Source organism: Sphaerodactylus townsendi, linkage group LG13 (assembly GCF_021028975.2).
Source record: "Sphaerodactylus townsendi isolate TG3544 linkage group LG13, MPM_Stown_v2.3, whole genome shotgun sequence".
NCBI classification, from domain to species: Eukaryota; Metazoa; Chordata; class Lepidosauria; order Squamata; family Sphaerodactylidae; genus Sphaerodactylus; species Sphaerodactylus townsendi.
The window spans coordinates 29,888,997-29,908,857 of NC_059437.1; the positions used below are offsets into that span (position 1 = coordinate 29,888,997).

The 19,861-nt window shown below is 43.1% G+C and overlaps 1 protein-coding gene across 1 annotated transcript in view; it reads left to right on the forward strand.

Moving 5' to 3' along the window:
- The window catches only part of GPC3 (glypican 3), a 297,585-nt gene that overhangs the window by 249,582 nt on the left and 28,142 nt on the right, over nucleotides 1-19,861 (forward strand). Inside the window, exon 7 of the mRNA XM_048514801.1 lies at nucleotides 14,854-15,013. Coding sequence (XP_048370758.1) covers nucleotides 14,854-15,013 — 160 coding nt within the window. The remainder of the gene's footprint in view (nucleotides 1-14,853; nucleotides 15,014-19,861) is intronic.

Below are 19,861 nucleotides of genomic sequence, written 5' to 3' on the forward strand. Positions count from 1 at the left end.
TTTCTCAGCAGTGATCAATCAGATGCTTCTGGAAAGCCTGCAGGCAGGACAGTTAGGCCAAAGTGGACACCTGATTGCCTCCACTAGCTGGTATTCAAAGGTATACTATCTCTCCATGAGTCACTGGTGGACTTGTGGGTGTGGGTGTTGTCATTAAGTCACAGCCAACTTACAGTAGCCCCATAGAATTTTCAAGGCAAGTGAATAAGCAGAGTTGGTTTGCCATTGCCTTCTTCTGCAAAGTCTTCCTTGGTGGTCTCCCATCCAAGTACCAACCCTGCTGAGCTTGCAAGGTCTGCTGAGATCGGGCTATGCTCTACTATCCCACATCCCTTGATGGACTTATCCTCCATGAATTATCTGATCTGCTTTTTAAAACCACCTTAACTAGGTGTTGCTGCTACAGCATGTGGCAGTGAGTTCCACAAGTTGTATTTTATATGAAATCATTTCCTTTCTGACTGTCCTGCATATACTGCCCATCAATTTCTCTGGGTGCCAGAAATTCTAATGTTTTAGGAGAGGGAGAATAAGTTCTCTACTCACTTTCGTCACACCATGCATAATTCCATATATTCCTCCACTGTGTGCCTTTCCCCCTACCACAGGTCTTATTACTGTCCTCCAGTGGTGGCACATAAAACAGGGGTTTACCTGCTGGTCACCAGGTCCAGATATGTTTGTGCGGCAGAAGGTGATCCTTCAGGCTGTCATAGGATGAACCTCAGACTGCCACAGCTGACAGATTTGCTGTCTGGTTAGGAAGGCCTGATGAATGACTCAGAAGCAGGTCAGGTCTTAATTCTGTAGTTGATTTCTCCAACAATGATACTGTGTCATCTAACAAAAGGGGAAAGTTGTCTGATAGTAGCAATAACTCTTTGAGTTTGCCCTTTTTGGATGGCATTATTAAACTGCCTGTGACAAATGGGACATAAGAACCGCCCCACCCCCATCCCGCACTGCTAGGATCCACCAAGTGATGCCATTATTTCTCTCAATCTGTGTAACGGAAACTTTTATGTATATGTGTGGGAGAATTTTCATGATGAATGCATTTGGGTGAGTATTGGGGATTTTCCTTATTTTAATGACTTACAGCTCAGGCCTGGTATTTAAAGACTAGTTCCATAATCCTTTTAAGCTTTTTTTTTTTTAAATCGCATCTCAGGAGTTCTTTGTTAGCTTTGCTTAATGCACCATCGTAAATACACTCTTGCAGATTTGTACTCCATATGGAAGGAGCAGTTACTGCGGTATTGCTGGGACAATTAAATCAGAAGTGTGACAGACTGCGCTGCTTCATATAATTAAGTCTGAACACACCGTGCCTCTTTTTTTATTATTACAAAAAGTCTTTCCAGTTCCATCTGACATTTGGAAGACTGAACGCTTCATACTCTCTCCTCTGCAATGCCTGCAAACACTTCTGACTGCTTGTTGTGGGTTTTCCGGGCTGTGTGGCCGTGGTCTGGTAGATCTTGTTCCTAATGTTTTGCCTGCATCTGTGGCTGGCATCTTCAGAGGTGTGATACACCTCTGAAGATGCCAGCCACAGATGCAGGCGAAACGTTAGGAACAAGATCTACCAGACTACGGCCACACAGCTCGGAAAACCCACAGCAACCAGTTGAATCTGGCCGTGAAAGCCTTAGACTTCTGACTGCCTTTCCTGGCCCTGTGAAGGATTTGGAAAGAACAGGGGTACAACATAACCAGGGCTTGTTTTGTATGCCATGAGACATAGAGTTGGAGAAGCCCGGGAGCCAAGTTATCTCCTCAGAGACCTTCCTTCTGTCTGGTCACCGGCACAACTCCTAATCCCAAAACACATGCCTCAGTCATTTTTCTTCCAAGCTGAGACCTGACCAGAGGGCTCTTTGATGCCTTTTAGCCTCAGACTGAATAGTAAAAGAAACTTTGGTGGAGTCACTTCTGCACTTTGAGAGCTGTCTGTTACGCACAAGCCATGATTGTGGAGTGGGGAAGAGCTGAGAGTCCTGAAGGAAAAGGTATCCCCAAACCTTTCCATTTACCATGGAGCAGTGGTTCTCAACCTGAGATGAGCATACTACCAGAATTACATTCCAGGGCATTTGGGGATATGCGAAAAAATTACATTGCGGGACTGTTAATGTGGGGGTACAATTTTTGGGAAATGGGTTGCCAAGGAGTACAGGAGTGAAAAAAGTTGGCAACCGCTGCTATAGAGGATGGTAGATCAACCAGCTTTTTTTGTTGATGGGGAGCGAAGTGGTGACAGAGCCAAAACAAAGCTGGTCCTTTGTTTGTTTGTTTGTTTAGTTAAATTTCTATACCACTTCTCCCCTTTTGACCCTTGTTCCATTGGTAATACAGCCCATGTTTTTTTAAAAAAAAACTAACTAACCAAGACTGCTAGAAAAAATACATGACATGGTATGCTCTTTGTGGCTGCTGCTGTATAGCAATCTGACAATTGTGGCTGCTGTTGGTATAATGGCCAAATGTTTACAGTCTAGAGTATGGGAAGACTTCGATATTCTCTCCTCTTTGGGTCTGTTTTAAACTCCAGCTTCTCATTCATGAGTCGGCTTTGTTAGCAGCTTGCAAACATCCTCCTGCATTTCTGGAACAGCTGTAAATCAAAAGGACTAAACTTGGCACGTGCCGTGCCAAATTTGGAATGGGATTCACAGTTGTGGTTTTGGGTACACACACTTCTAAACTTGAGAAGTGTGAGGGGGGGGGGGGGTTGAGGAATTGTAGCCCAGGCAAAAATAATGCAAGGAACTGGTGGGTAATTTATGAAGGTAAAAGTAGCCAGACGACTGGATCAGGAGCTTGAAAGAAAGGCAGTGAAGGAGATCTCTAGGGAACATGCAGAGGGGGAAGTGCTGGGTGGATGGAGTCCAATAAACGGCTTGAATGAGCCTCTTTTTATCACAGAGCAGTTTGATGCAAGGAGGGGTCTAACTTTGCACATTGGCTCTATTTTAAAAAGCTAGCAAAATGCTAAGCGGGGGATCACTGTGCATTGGTAATGATGGTTTTTAGCCGTGGAAGAATACTTGAAATTTTTCTTGGCTAAAAGAAGCTCTACATCCTGTGGCTGGGAAATGATGCAGGCTGTTCCCAGTGTTACTCATATATAGTGGCGACCATTTTTGTTTTTGCTCTGTGTCATTTCCCCAGAGCATGTGCCTCTCCCTTTTAAGATGGGGTTGGTTGCTCCCAGTGTTGCTCATAGATTATGGCAGCAATTTTTTGTTTTTCTGCTCAGTGTCTTTCACCCAGAGCATATGCCTCTCCCTGTAAAGATGGGGTTGGCTTTCTCAAGCGATTATGAGGACTTTTTGGGTGGCCAATATGCTGACAGAATGAGTGTCTGCAGTGCAGTTGTCAACAACTGTGCCTTTCCCCATGGTGGCGATGGTAGCCCTGTTGGGATCAGAGTCCTGTAAACAGCCACAGACTTGCCAAATTGGAACTACCAGCTTCTTGCTTCCTTTGAATAATGGGTATCCTCATTTTGTTTTCATTTCTGGGTTTGTGGCAGCTGCTGGAAGCTGTCATCTGGAAGAAGTCTTGGAGAAACTGTCTCCCTGGCTTGCATCCTTGATCATTTCTGATGCTTCCACCCTTTTTTTGAGAAATGGGAGTTGCCGTGCTGGGATCGGATCAAAAATATCTGTAGCCCAGTGTTTTTTTCTTTTTTTCTAACAGTAGCAAGTTGGTGGTCTCTGGTGACATTCATAAGGAGGGCATGTAAGGGATTGATGTATAGCTGTCCTCTGGTCCCTACAGCAAGATAATGTCTCTGTCCATGGAGGCGTTGATGGGGGATGTTTTATGGCAGTGAATTCCATTATGTGTCAGAGAAGTGCTCACTTCTCTGTTTGTCAGCATTTGCAATATGTGCCTTTTTACCCTCTTCTCTCTTGGCCTCAGCAAAATCATACTTGACAGCTTCCACAATGTGCCCCTTCTCTCCCACCCCGACCCAAGATTTGAGTTTGAACACTAAGACCCTACTATAGATTTCACTATGAATTAAATGGCTGTGTACCAAGTGCAAACCACTCATCCACGTACCTCATTGTTTTCTACTCTGATGAGAAAAATCTGTTTGGAGTCTCAGGCAAAGAGGGGTCTTCTTCAAACCCCCCCCTCCTTATCAGACATTTTTAAATTGTAGATTTTAGTGGTCAGTCCTGTGACATTCTTCACGCAAAGCAAATGCTCTGCCACTGAGTGAGAGTTCATCTGAGATAAATTCATCCAACAGAAATATTAATGGGTCCCTTTTTGTGGCTTTTGCTTCTCAGGATAAATCATCACCTTTGTGTCATTTTTAAAAGAACAGTGAAATCACAAGAGTTCATCATCTTCTTTTGCTGTCTCAAAACTCAAAATTACCCAGTTTAGTTGACATTGTTGTGTGGTTTCCGGGCTGTATGGCCGTGTTCTAGTATCATTTTCTCCTGATGTTTTGCCTGCATCTGTGGCTGGCATCTTCAGAGGATCTGATGGTAGTAAAGTAAGTGGAGTATATATACCTTCCCTTGGAGCAGGAAATTTTGAGAGCGTTGTCCTGCGATTTTGTCTCTGTGCAGTTACATTATCTCGTACAGGAAGGCTCTCATTCACATAACTAATTATTGGAGAGGTAAACAGCTCTGAATGTATTGCTACCACATCATCAAGACCAATCTCTTTCCCTTTGATGCTGTCACTTTCTGTCCATTCTACACAGAGAGACATTTTTCCAGACTAACAAGTCTGATAATGGCACAGTGGATGGCCCAATTGCTACGCTGAATATTTATCGAAACCCCTGGCTTAAGGGAACGATAAAAACTTGGGTCCATAATACTGGAAAAGGCTATTGGTGAGGCTTGGCAAATAGACAGCACCTTCCAAACACCTTCCAAGCTTACATTACAAGGTGTATAATTACAGTGTTGGTGAACATGTTTGCAAAATTAAGAACTGTCTGTCACATGGCTTGGAATAGACCTCAGGCCTAGTTGATCAATTAAGAATATATTTGTTTTCTGGAGCCTATGGCAGTCCTTTTTTCTGTGTTTTGTATTCTGTTCCTATGTCTCCTATCACTGCATAAAAATAAGCCATAAATAGCATTAATATAAAAGATGGGGGAGGGGGGGGCAGACGTCACCTCAGAACAGCTGAAGGAGCTACATTGCCAGGAGACTGACTGGTGTGTGCCTTTTCACATAAGCAGCCTCTGAATAGCCACTTCTGTGTTTTTTGGTGAGTGAAAGGGAGGCTTTAGCCTCTGAATGAAAAAGCATTGGAGATCAAATAATAATTCCTTTTGAAGTGCCAGTAAAAAAAATTAACTAGCTGATGCATCATTCATTCTGTTACAAACTCAAACATATGAACGGTGGGAAAGGAGAGCTGGACTTCTTGATCCATTTAACCATTGGTGGTTGTTTCTAGAAATTTGAACACTTAGGAGAGGCTGATGCACACACCCACCCCTCTCCTAACCCCCCTACACAAACACACGCACGCACGCACGCACAGACGCACATCTCAGCTTCCAATATGGCCATTCCTCAAAGTAGGGCCTTGGTGATTTGTGCTGTGATCCACGTCCAGGTTAGATTATTGTAATATGCTTTATGTGAGGCTAACTTTGAAAGTGATCCAGAAAATTCAGTTCATCCAAAACTCAGCACTAGGCAACTGTTAGGAAGGTTGGATTCAAGGATCATATCACCCTTGTGCTGAAAGATCTACACTGGATGCCCATCTGTTTCCTGGAACAATTCAGAGTGCTAGTTGTTACCTTTTAAGGCACTAAATGGCTTGGAGCCAGGCCATGAGAAGGGCTACCTCCTCCCAACCCATCCCACCCACCAATTAAGATGTTCCTTGTGAAGCCCTGCTCTCTGTGCCTGCAGTGGTATGTTGGTTGGTGACCAGAGATGGGGGGCTGTTTCTGTGTCTGTGAAATTCCTTCCCCTGATACTTGCTTGGCATTTATCCTCTTAGGCACGAAGCCAAAACTCAAGTCTTTTAATTAATGACTTGGACTTTTAAAACTGTTTGTAATAGTCTGTTTTCTAGCTTGAGAACAATTTTGAGATTCATTTTCAGCTGCCAAATGTTTTATGATGTTCTGGTTGGTTTTTAATGCTGTTTTTCATACTGTCTTAAATTCTAATGATTTTTTATGATTTTTGTCATGTTACTTCATAAGCTCTTTTGAGCAACCTCTCTGGGGAGGTAGTATATTAATGTTTCCAAATAAATAAGCACTGTGGACCTTCAATTCAGCACCAGCCGTGGCTCGTTGAACTCTACTGTGGACCAGCCTTGAGGCTTGTTCCCAGTTCCTGAGAGGGTAGCCTGTCCCAGCAAAATCAACAAGGAGTCTTGTGGCATCTTAAAGACTCTCAGATTGATTTGAGCATAAATGTTGTGAGCTAGAGCCCCTTCATCCCAAGGCATAAAGATTCATCTTCAGCCACATACAGACATGTTGGGGGTGGGGGTGGGGGTTGGGCAGAGGTGTGCACAGCAAGGTGAAAAGACCATGAAATGCAAGAGATACCAAGAGTCACTATCTGTGACATTTCTGCATAACTCTCAAAAGAATCCTTGTGCATTGGGTGAAGGTGGGCTCTAGCTCACAGTAATTTCTGCTAAAGCAAACCCATTATTCTTCAAGTACCACAAGCCTCCTATTTGTTTGAGTGGTGTTTTTCAAGGAACCCCAGACTACATATTAAAATTGCCAACATCCGAATGGTGGCTGGAGATCTCCCGCTGTTACAACTGATCTTCAGGTGACACAGATCAGTTCCCCTTGAGAAAACGGCCATTTTAGAAGGTGGATTCTGTGGCATTATACCCCATTGAAGTCCTTCCCTTCCCCAAACCCTGCCCTTCTTAGACTTCACCCCCCTCCCAAAAAAATCTCCAGGTATTTCCCAACCCAGAGCTGGCAACCCTAAAGCATATTGATGTCTCTTCAATGAGGCAGTGGTTGCCAAGCATTGCCAACAGGCAACTAGCATGCCATTTCCTATCTAATCTGCCAGTGCTGAGGCATACGGTGTATACTGGGGTGCATGCTTATAAATGTGGAGCAACAGAGAGACCAGTAAATGGTCTCCTGGGAGCTGCTGATGTGGTCTTGATCCATACCGCAGGCTGTTGGGGCCATGCTGTAGGTAGGAAGCTGCATCAAAAACTAGACTTGCATGACATGTTCTCCAGCTGAAATCTGTGGTTTAAGTTGAGGCTTTAAGGTAACAAGGAGGATCATTGATGAGTTTGATCAGACAGAAGCCAAGTGCCAAGCTGCCAGTGTATGGTCCCAGGCCAGGCCAGGCCAGAGCCTTTATGCTACACCTGTGTTCTAGTTTATGTGATACCTATCACATTTTCAGTGCATGTATCACTGTGTCTATGGGGGCTACTGAACAAAAATGATCCTGTGTCTCACAGGGCTAACCTTATGAGACCCACTTATCTTGCACATCTGCATTATCTAATTGGCTCTAATTTAATCATGTTTTCCCTTACTTAACATTTAATTAGTTGCAGATCTTCACAAGGCCCATTGAGCTGTTGATAATTGGATGTCGTTTTTCCAAAAGGAAGAGTTCTGGGATCTGGAGGCTGGGGAAGGGTGGAGCTGGAGTGTAATTCAGCATAGGGTTTCTTTCCACTGTCCCACAATCCCCATTTCCTTAAAATTATCACATCTTAGATACAAAATTTGTATTAACATTAAACTTCATTTAATTACTATGAAATGATCAGTTGGTTGCATACAGGCCTGCCCTTCAAATCTTTTTTTAAAAACTGTACTTCAGCAAGTCTTATTGCTTCAGGGGTCCCTTTGTTGTTAAGAAACTGAAAATTTGTTTAATCAACACCTTCTCACCTCCCCAGTGTTTCAAAGGGGACAATTGTCCCTTTGAGAAAATGTTACACTTCTGGGTTTACTTTGTTCAGCATTCTAGAGAAGTGTTAAGCTTGAAGATGAGTGGATTTATCTGGCTGTCTTGCAGTTGCTTCTTGCATCTCCATTGTGTACTGAGCTGTCTCACAAGGGGGGTCCCTACTCTGTACCAGGAGTGATGGGTGGACATGAGTCACAGAATCTTCTATATTTCTGGGTCTGTGTTGCCTGTGGAGGACTATTTCAGTTATTATTTAAATGTTTATATCTTGATTTTCTCCCCACTAGAGACCAAAAGCAGCTTATAACATTAGTGTGGCATAGTAGTTAAGTGCAGTGGGCTCTAAGCTGATGGTTATCGGCTTTATTCAGCTTTACTGAAAATCTCCAGATTTTTAAAATCAGAACCTAAAATTTACTGAATAAAAAAGATTGTGCTCACCCCTAATCCTGAACAGAGTGGTGTGTGTGTGTGTATAAAGTGCTGATACAGCCAACTTATTGCAATCCCAGCAAGGGGCTTTCAAGGCCAATGAGAAGCAGAGGTGGTTTGCCATTGTTGTCCCCTGCAAAGCCTTCCTTGGTGGTCTCCCTTCTAAGTACTGACCCTGCTTTGTTTCTAACATCTGATAAGATTGGGCTATTCATGCCACCTTAAGAACATAAGAACAAGCCAGCTGGATCAGACCAGAGTCCATTTAGTCCAGCTCTCTGCTACTCGCAGTGGCCCACCAGGTGCCTTTGGGAGCTCACATGCAGGATGTGAAAGCAATGGCCTTCCGCGGCTGTTGCTCCCGAGCACCTGGACTGTTAAGGCATTTGCAATCTCAGATCAAAGAGGATCAAGATTGGTAGCCATAAATCGACTTCTCCCTTAAGCAGAGTTCTTCTTCCCTCCCTTAAGCAGAGTTACACCATCTGAGTCCACTGAAGTAAATAGGCGAAGAATGGTGTGACTTTGCTTAGGTTTGTGCTGTAAAGTTTGTGTCTAGGATTGCCAGGTAGTACCTGGCAAACAGTGGGAAGTCTGTGGATTGGAAAGCATTCTGGGAGAAAAATTAAAAAAGAAAAATAAGGCCTTGTTTACTTCCAGTGAATTCTCAACATATAGTTGCTGGCGATTTCTACATCTACGCAGAAGAGACAAAGGGTAGTTTTAGGAATTGCCGGAAACTGGAAGTTCTTACCATAGAGTTTCTGGTAATTCCTAGAGCTATCTGTTGTTACTTCTGAGTAGCTCTAGGAATTGCTAATAACTATTTGGTAAGAACTCCCTATAAATCTGAGACCTTTAAAAAAAATCTCCCCAGGGTAGTCTCCCCCTCCCCTGCCCCATTTGGCCAGGCACTTCTGCCTGCTGACCAGATGAGCATTAGTGGGCAATGACTGCAATCACCTGGAGGTTTCCTGCCATAAGCCAGCAAATGGGAGTCCTACTTGAGGCCGAAAACTCTGAATTTATCAAGGAGCTGCTGTTCTGCTAGGCAAAAGTGAGATGGTCCGGTGTGCCAGCCTTCCCCCTTTCCTCCTGCGTACTGTTTGAATTCTCTTGCAATTCTGGCTATTGTTTTAGCTGCAGACTCATTATCAACCCTTTCCAATCTTGATGCTTGATCTTAGGCCAAAGGCTTATGGAAAAATATGTAAAGAATTCGGCACAGCCCTTGGAACATTTTTTTATTAAATTCTTTCAGTCATGCAGACTAAATTAAAGGGGAACTATGCACACCAGAAAAGTATAAATATTAATTCAGACCTTGCCTCGCCAGACTCCTGAGGGAACCTTTTCATATGCAAGAAATCCTCTGTACTTATCTTAACAACAGAGGTCACAATTTGCTGGGGTTTTTTATTTGGTTTATTTTATTGTTTTGCTTTTTAAAAATGCCCTTATAAGGACAGAGCAGTCAGCTTTCATTATTAACATTCTGGACTTTGCATATGGCAAATGGAGACCCCTGGTCAGCAGCCATATTCCATACAGGAGTGTGGGGGTGGGATATCAGCCCAAGAACTTACATCTCTGTTGCCATTATCCTACCATGATGGCTTTCTGCCTTTCTTCTTGCAATCCTGTACCTTGATTTCTGGTGTTGATGATTGCAGGGCTGCATCATGCCTCTCTCAAAATACCCCCCTGTGGCACCCCATGTTGGCGGGGACTCCTGGTAGCCTCTCCTGGGGGGGGGAGTCTCCAGTTCCCCGTTGTTCCTTTAGGCCCCAGAAGTGATGGAAGAAAAATCACTGGCTGCCTTTCCATCATGGTCTTGGCAGTTCCCCAGTTCTATGAAAATTCCCAGCCAACAGCTACTTTGTTGGCCTCTGTCCCTCCCTACTCTTACAGAGGTGGTCCTGCCCCTGAGGGCCAGACCCCCCCCATTCAGAACCGCTGAGCCCACCTGTCCTTGGTCCTGTGGGCTGCCCTGCTTGTCTCTTCAAGCTGGGCTCCACCACCTACTATACCTTCCCTGGGGCCCACCCTCTGTGTCTCAGCAGACACCAAGGCCTGCAAATGCTTCCCTGGCTCAAACGCCATGGCCTGCCACCTACATACACCATTCTGCAGCTCTGCCCTCTTCATGGGTAGGCCCAGTCAGTGATGCAGAGGAGCTGGAAAAGCTGGAGCTGCTCTTGATAGCTGCAGTGCGCTTGGCACCATCAGCTACTCTCTCTCCCTTTCTCTCCTTCTTTCCTTTTCTTCCACCCCTCCTTTTTTCTTTGTTTCCTGTTGAATTAGATGTGATTTTACATCTTTCCATCCTTCTTTTAGGACTCCCCTTATTGCTCGCAGAAATTAATGTCACTGCATGATAATGGTGATGCCCTTTTTATGTTGGTTTTAAAGTGTATGTAGAGGGAATCATAGTTGTGGTGCTGTCTTTTTAGCTAGGATAGATTTTAATATTTTAGGATATTATTTATTTATTTCATCAGATTTATATGCCGCTCTCTCCCATAGGGCTCGGTGCAGTTTACATTCAAGAATAAGATAAAATACATTAATAAAACACATTAAAATACAGATTAAGATAAATACGTTGCCATAAAATACATCAATAAAATACATTAAATACATTAAAATACAATACATTTTAATAATTGTCACTATGTTTCTTATTGAGTGCCATGTATAATTATCTTGTTGTAAATGATTCCTGCCAGAAAAGGGGAGGATATAAATATAATAAATACAAAATAATTAAGAACATAAGAACATAAGAATTGTTTACACTTGAAATCTGTTTGTGAATGCAAGAAAATCAGCCTATTGGATTTTGAGTAGATAAGAAAACAAAGATGTGCATTGCACAGTAAGAAAAATTCAATGCTACTGCCCTCCTGGGGCGGTGCCACAGAGACAGAAGACATGATATTTGAATATTTGTATACCCACACACACACACTAGGAAAAATGAGTGTGATAGAATTCTAAGTTAGGATGAAGCCAACATGCTAGTTTCGTATTTACTTTTTTTTAGGGGGCGGGGGGGGGTCAAGTCAGTTTCCTAGTAGCACACACTATAGTATTTTACCACTGTAGCAGCAAGACAGTGTTGTGGTTAGGGTGCTGTACTTGGATGTGGGCGATCTAGGTTGAAATCCCCACTCTGCCAAGAAGCTCTGTGGGTGGCCCTGGGCCCGTCATTCTGTCTCAGCCTATCTTATCTCATAGGGTTGTAGTGAGGGCAGAATGGAGGAGGGAATAACTGCATACGCCCTGAGTACCTTGTGGGAAGGGTGGGACAAAATGTGACTGGATATGTGTGTCCCGAAGGTACTAGCATTCATATGCAAATGTACCCAGCTCAGTACATGTATTTGATTTTTATAATTGCTATTTCCGTCATTCTGGTTTGGCAAAGAGGTAAGCTCTTGCAACTGGATAAATTATCATTAAGTTTAAAACCTGCTTGTTGCTACATACTGCTTGCTGATTATTGGGCTGCATGTTTTCCTGCCTCTTACCACAAGATGGGAGTGAGCTGCAATATCAGGGGTAGTACTTAGTGACAGCAGCTATTTAAAGGCAGGGAAACCACCATATGCAATTTGGGAGGAAGAGAAAATGGTCATAATTGTTAGTTAATAGGAGGTTGGTGTGGCTTGTGGGTCTAACTCTTGCAGAAGTGAAAACATCAAAATATGGTTGTCAGACTGCCCAGTGGGAATAGAACGTTTCAGTAGAAAAACATGTTCCCCTGAGAAGCCATAAGTGATATGCAGATGCTAGACATCCAGAGTTTTGGAGTCAGTTTGACAGGACAAGACTGTCATGGCCTGTGGTTCTTATAGACACTCTATCTCCCTTCCTCCCCCTCGCCAGCTGTGTTGACAGGGCAAACATGTTTAAAAAACCTCAGGAACCTAGCTGACTGGAAACTATAGGTGGGCAAAAAAGAATAAAGCTACGCTAACCTATATATTTATCATAGTTTTTATCTTGCACTTCTTCTAAGGAACTCATTTTATCCTTGCACCCTTGTGAAAGAAGGTCAGTAGAGAAAGAGTGATTGGTCCAGAGTCACTCAGTGAGCCTAATGGCTCAATGGAGATTGGAACCTGAGTGTCTCTGATTCTAATTCAGCACTCTAACCACCTGAGAATGGATGTCTGAACTGGCTACAACTGAATTTCTTGTCTACTTCCAATCAACCCAACTGCAAGCTCTGTAGAGGTAGTTTTTTGCCCTGGATAACTTGAGCATTGTGTTGGGTGAGTGAGCAAATGCTACAGATGCACCCTTTGCTTAGTCTCTCATGACTTGAAAGGCTATGTTTTTTGGTTTGTTTTTTTCCATGGAGCTGGTTTAGTCATCCCCCATGAAGAGTATAGCTCAAATCAAGTCACTTTATGGTTAACTGACCTAGTAATCAGTTGTAGACCAATCAAATGAATGTTCTAAATGATATTTGCCTGTTCTGGGTGCAGGGGCTCCAAAAGAATGGCTTGAATGGTCATGAGTTTGAACATGCAGTTGCTTGTGGCTGCATGTTTCTTGCTGTTACTTTCCACTCAATCCTTCTCTATAGAAGAAGAATAACATTTTCACAGTGAAGTTAACATCTGAAAGCTACTTCTCAAGAAGGCAGTGGACCCTGGATAGTGTCCAGATAATTCTAACTAGTCTGGGAAGAGAAAGCAGGACAGTTCATCTAGGATTACCTGGCAATGTACTCAATCTTTTTTTTTTTTAATTTCTAGAGTAAACAACTTTGTTACTTGCTGTAATTTTTTTAAAAAGGAATGATTTGCAGCAGTTAGAGCTGAAGTCAAGCCGCCAACTTCTTTTTTCCTCTAATACAAACATTAGCAAAATGTTTATATTACTGTGGACGGGAAAGGTCAGATGTCACAAATGCATCTCCAAGGTTGCATAAACCACAGAATCCCAAAAATTTGGGGGAATGCTTTTTAAAGTTAAAGGTATCTTGAAAAAATATATTTGGAATGTGCTCAGAGGTACAGATACTGCAGAAATGAATGAAACTGGCTAAATCCCTGGATATGCAATAAGTCCTCTACTTGATATGCATTTCTACCATATCTGCTTTCTGGTATTTGATCTTTTTAAAAAAAGGGGAAAAAAGAGTTTTTAAATTCCAAAGCTTCCAAAGCCTAGCAGTAGATGTAATGGGTGTTTCTCACTCTGTGTGTTTCTCACTCTGTGTGTTATGCTCTTCGTGTGCACAATTGGCATTTGCCTCCCCCCTTTATCAAGGCTCAAGGGCAACAACCCATAGGGCTAATGCACAGGACACCCCCCATAATCTTTTTTCCAGTCCATGGAGGTCATTCTGATCCTGTTCAAAGTTATGGTCCTCTGGCTTATTTAGTACAAGCACAATTTTAAAATGTGAAGTAAATTGCTGTCTACTTTGACTCAGTTTTACCTTTACTGTATACTGTAAACATTTCCATTACATTTTTTATGCACCCTTTCCTCCAGTACAGCTTGAGGTTCTTTGCTCTCTATTTTATCCTCGCTACAACCCTGAGAGATAGATTAGATGTTTATAGTAGAGTTGGAGTTGGACCCGGACCTCCCTGAGCCTAGTTTAACATTCTAGCCATTGCATAATACTGGCTGTGGTGGTGGTGAGTTGGACGACCCATTCATCATAACATGTCAGCAGTCAGAAGTGCCAATAAGGAAAAATACCACTATCGCCAATGGTTACAGGCAGTGAAGAAACCCTGAAATGTAAATCAGAGAAAAGTAAACCAAGTCAGAAAATGTGGCAGTAGCAATTGTTGCTATGTCATGATGAGGCTAATATTTCCTCCTGTGCTCATTGCCAAAAAGATCCAGGAGTTGGTAGCAACATGGTGGAGCAACTGGAGTCCAAGAAATATACAAAAAAATTTTTTGCAATGGAACTTGCTTTCAGCTGTTTTTGCTCATTCCTCTACTATTGGCTGCACAAGATCAATCTATGGGTCAGAATGGGGTAGGCATAACCTTGAAGTGAAGGAATAGACAAAACCATTCAGTGTATATGTGAGGGGTGATATTTTGAGGTCTTGACATTTTGAGTGCCACCCATCCATAGACAACTCTGTGGAAGGAGAATATGTTGCATAGCTAGGAACAAGATGAGCTAGAGCAGAAATATCAAACTCTGGCCCTATGATGTGCTAATGCAGGAATGTCAAACTCTGGACTGTGATTCCCATCAGCCCATGGATATCTGGAGGGCCAGTTTGACACCCCTAGCTAGTGCCTCTTTTGGCCTGAGGTTCTAGTTTTCTGCTTCATGAGAGTTATCTTATGAAGGGGGAACTTAGCTCACATCTGAACTAACACAAACCATTCTACCACCCCAGGACTATACAACCTGCTGCATGTGTAGATTTTGTTGATATGTGTAGATTTTGTTGATATTCCAGGGGTGCTTTTGCTTAACCTCTTGTGTATGTTTTTACAGTTGTTAAAAGGAATGGCCATCTCTCGCCGGAAAAGTATGGACAAGCTAGAAGACCAGGATGAGGAAGAAAGTGGTGATTGTGATGATGAGGACGATTGTGGAAGGGACAGTTCTGGAAATGGTGGCTTAAGAGTGAAGAATCAGCTGAGGTTCTTGGCAGGTAATGGAGAAGCCAGAAATTGCTAAGGGTTCATTCCAGTCTGATGGAGGATTCATAGCTATAGAAGTCATATGCGTCTACCTTATATCTCTGTCAGAATTACCTTGAGTCTGTGGCCCATTATGCAAGGGGAGCTTACCGCAATCAGAAGTAGCATTCACCACATAGCCTTTGTTTCGGGGCATGTTTGCTGTTGTTACTCATTGTCCTTTTCCCCCTTGTTTCTTCAGTGGAGCAGGCAGACACCCTTTACCCTGGGGTTTGGCATTTCTTGTTGCAAAGCTGAGAAGCATCATGTTTATTGGATTGGCAGTTCCACCCTGTTCAGCCCAGCCCAGTCACATGCGTGTTCCCATTGGATGTGATCAGACATTCCCTCCTCCTTTGGGAAAAAAATTCCTCATTTTACCAGTCCAATAGCTATAATAATTCAAATATCTTATGCACCTTATATCGCAGTATATATTTTGCTTGGAGATTTCAGGGATAAGTGCTTTTCACCAAGGGGCGGGGGGCTACAATGCAAGTGCTTATCCAAGTCTGGCTGGAGAAATCCCCTTGCAATCATGTCAATGTTTTTTTGGTGGGAATGGGAAGGGAGGAAACAAAAATCTGGTTTGAAAATGCACAAAAAAGCATCATTTTACCAATTATTATCTTTTTTATATTGATACCGTGATATATTGCAGTTACAGTATCATAAATAATGAACATTGAAATAATAAATCTGCCCTCTGTTTCAATTCTCTGGTGGGAAGGAAGGGGGGCAGTAATGGTGGGCACAGGCCACCTGGTACAACGTGATCCATCTTTTGGAATACTCTCTCGATTCTCAATTGTATCTTTCTCATGCTCTGTTATATGCTAACTGTTCTGTGCCTCGTTGGTCCCAGCACATGGAAGTCAGCAGGAGAAGTGGGGGTCAAGGGCAATAAACAGGTGGCAGAAAAGTGATCTGGCAGAATGAGGAAGAAGCAGGAAGGAGTCAGTCACAACAGAGAGGGGGAAGGGGGAGGCATGTACGGCAGCACGAGGGAGTGGGAGGGCCGGCAGTTGTGTTCACTGGCAAATCTCTGCCGCTCTGGCAGTGAAGAAAATTAAAGTTGCACTTAAAGTGGTGTTGCTTGGCACAGGGAGAATGGAAATTGAAAGCAGGGCTCAAGGAAATACATCTGTACAAGAAATCTTGCTTCGATGGATACTCATCCTTGCAGTGTAGCAGACACCTTGTGTATAATTGCCCTATGTTGTTCCTTTTTGTTTTTTTTTCCTATGCGCCAATATTGTTGCAAGATACTGGCTTGGCAGAACGATCACAAGATGAAGCACAGCACTTTGAAGGACACTCAACATGTGATTAATATGGTTGCATGAAGACTTTCAACAGCCCAGTTTAGGTTGTAGACTTGTGTGAGCACCCTTCTGCTTGCTACCCCTGTAGGGTAGGCCACTTTGTTCTCAGAGGACCTCAGCTACACTTGTGGATCAAACAGGATACAACTCCAGTTTCAGTACATAAGCTCTTCACTTACGTCAGGTAGTTAATAGCACCCATGCAAGCTTGAACCCCTGAACCATACCAACCTCCCCACTCTTACGTGGCCTCCCTTTTATCCCTCTCAGGATGTTTCCTCCCTCCTGGGAGCTCCTTGATCCAACCTCCTAGTGGCTGGTGAGCTGTCTGTCTTGCCCTGATCTTCAGCCTTCCTAGCCCTCCTCCTTGATTGCAGCCTGGTTGAGCCCCGTTTCACTTCCTAAGGCTGCTGAGGACTGCTAAGTGCAGCTTGGTTAGGGCTACGCTGTCTCCACCGTGTTCCCAAGAACTGCTAAGCCTTGCTCTTGCTGCTTAGACTCTCCTGTCATTTCTCTATTGTTCCTTCTTGATGCTAGCTGTTATTGGTAAGTCCAGGGGCTGGGCTGTCGGTTGTGGGATGTTCCAGAGTCCCTAGGTGGGCATTTGTAACAAGGAGGGTGGTGGAACAGGCTGCTACGTGCTGGGAGGTAGCCCTTTCCCTGGACAGTTTATGTGTATCTTTTGACCCTACCTACAAGTTCCTGGATATGACACATAGGCAGGGCTATTTCTTCTTCTGTAGCTGGCAGAGAGGCCTGAATCTTGCTAAATTGCAGCCAGAACATTTTCTTGCAATCTAACCACATGGATCTAATTATAAGTTACTGACTTGGAAAAGAGGTTGTTGATCTTGTGGTTATGATAGCCCCTTGGTTATCGCACACAGCAATTTCTAAGTCTCAAATGGATGTGGCAAGCAATAACATGGGGTGTTATCTTCCTATGAATTCTAATTTTTAAAAATTCTTTGCTGCCTTCAGGAGCTCTTTGTTCCTCAAATATGTCATTCTCTGTGTTATGTAAAGTAGGTGCTTAGAGGGTCAAAATTTGGGTGGTAATTGCCCTCAAAAGGTGCTTCTAAGCTTGATTCCCCCACCCCCACCTTACAGAAAGAATGCTGTTTTGCACCATTAAAGGATTACAGACCTTGGCTCATACAGTTATTTTACTCACAAGATATATGGAGCATGCATACAGTTCATGGAACTATTTGCTTGTGGTACCTACTTACTGTTTTTCATCGAAGTCTGGACTAACTTTAAGTGGTGTTCAGATACACAGTTCTGCTGCAACCGCCCCAGTCTGTCTGCAGTAAAGTTGCTGCTGGTTATAACCATGCTTGAGAGCCAGTGTGGTGTTAGCAGTTTAGGGTGTCGGCCTAAGATGAGGTTCAGAACCCCCCTTCAGCACAGAGTAACCAGGACCTAGTTACTTCCTCACCCTAATTTACCTGATAGGGTGGTTGTGAGGATGAAATTATGGGTGGGCTAGGAAGAAACTGCCATATATACCTCCCTGAAAAACTTGGAGAAACAATAAGATAAAAATATAATAGTTGCAGAAATATGAACAGTCCATTAAATCGTGTTGTTCACCGCCCAGAGCCCTTCGGGGGAGGGGCGGTATATAAAATTAATTATAAATAAATAAATAAAATTATGAATGGGTGTCAACTCTTGTTTAAAAGTTTTGGTTCACAGAATCTTTGTAGTGCCCAACGTAACTGGCTTCCACCAGTATGGGTCTTTGTGGTGAACTGGTATAGATAAGCATCTCATTGGTGCAGTGTTCTCCCACCTGATCCAGCCCAGCTTCTCTTAGTCTTCAGAGCCTGGGAAAATCGACCTCCTTTCAAGGACCATCCCTTTCTCTTGTCTGGGACCAGACAACTGAACCTGGATAGAATCAGCCCTGTGGCTTTCAAGTTTAAAGAGGAAAACGTGGTCTCTTAAAATGAGGCCAGATGCTTATATAAAATTTCCTCCCTTGATCTCTGACAATTACTTCTTATTTAATGGAGTGCAAACTGAGGTATTTAGCCGCGGCCTGTCAGGCTCACTCTGTGTGTGTGTGTGTGTGTGTGTAATTGTGTATTTTATTTTTATTTATTTGTTTAAGAGTAAATAAAATGGAGATATCAGACTGTTTGAGAAGGGAGCAACAATGCCCTTTCAAGCATTTTTATTTTAACTTGGTGAACATTGGACAGTTTAAGCCATCTGTTATGTGCAGGAAGGACTTATCTGTCCTTATGGAGCATCTGGGCAATCCTGGGGGTCAAAGTAGACATTACGTGGAAGATCTGCTATTAGCTCGCGACATCTTTTCTTTTTTTAAATTAAACACAGCTGTAGGGTGTGTGTGATAATTTGATCAGAGGCTGTGCTGAGAAAAAGCATCCTTAATCTTTTTTCTCCATATTTTCCTGTTCATAATCTCCTTCCCACTCTGGAGTGGTTTGTCCTGCAGGGGAAGGGGAATTACCCCCCACCCCATGGGAAGGCTAACAGTAGCCTCTGGTCAATTCTTTTCAGAAGGATTTTCCCCACTACCAATGTTGCTATCAGGCAATCAAATGGGCAGCCCTCTCCCAGTGGATGCATTTCATTTTTTTAAATATCAGGAAACTTTACCATGCCTTACTCTGCAGAAGGCAATGGTAAACTACTTCTGCTTTTGTGCTTGCCTTGAAAGCCCCTTGCTGGGGTGGCCATAAGTTATTTGTGACTTGACAGCACATGCATATGTAACCATGCCTTTCTTTTGACCCATGCCACACGTAAAAAGTATATTCTCTCTCTCTCTCTCTCTCTCTCTCTCTCTAAACACACACACACACACACACCCCTCAAGTGAAAAGTTATCTGAAGTGCTGCAGCTCATATTTCCCCCTATGCCGCAGTCTCCTGGTTGCTACCTTCTATATTGTTCTCTTCTGCCCTTAAGCATCCATTACCAGTAGTTCCATTTCCATTTCTCTAGTAACTCCTTCCTTATGGAAAGGACTGGCTGAGGAGGTGACAGGGGGGTGGCCATTTGGAAAGTTTTGAGAAAGGTGTTTTATTTGCAAGAACTTTTAATGGCATTTAAGGGGCTAGTCTTTTTTTCTGGGTAAATAAATGGGGTTCCGTTATGTATAGCATGGTTGTAGTTCATTGAATAGTTAACCCACCTTAATCGACGAAGGAAAGGTGAGGTATGAATACTGCAGTTGAATACATTAAACGAAATAAGGCTCTTGGGAATAACACAGTGTAAGGGTTATCGTGTTAAATCAGGCATTATGCCATGCTAAGGCAGAAAATAGGCAATATTGACCTTTGTTTCTCTCCAGAGAGTTGAAAAGGATTTTGAAAGAAGGTGCTCATCATCTCAGTTTTCCTTCTGGAAAGCGGGTTTTGCAGGTTTCGGTATGGTTTTTTTAAAAAAAACCACCTGCAAAACCTTATTGACCATAAGTGACAAATTAAATGTGTGTGCCCCTCTTGGGAACA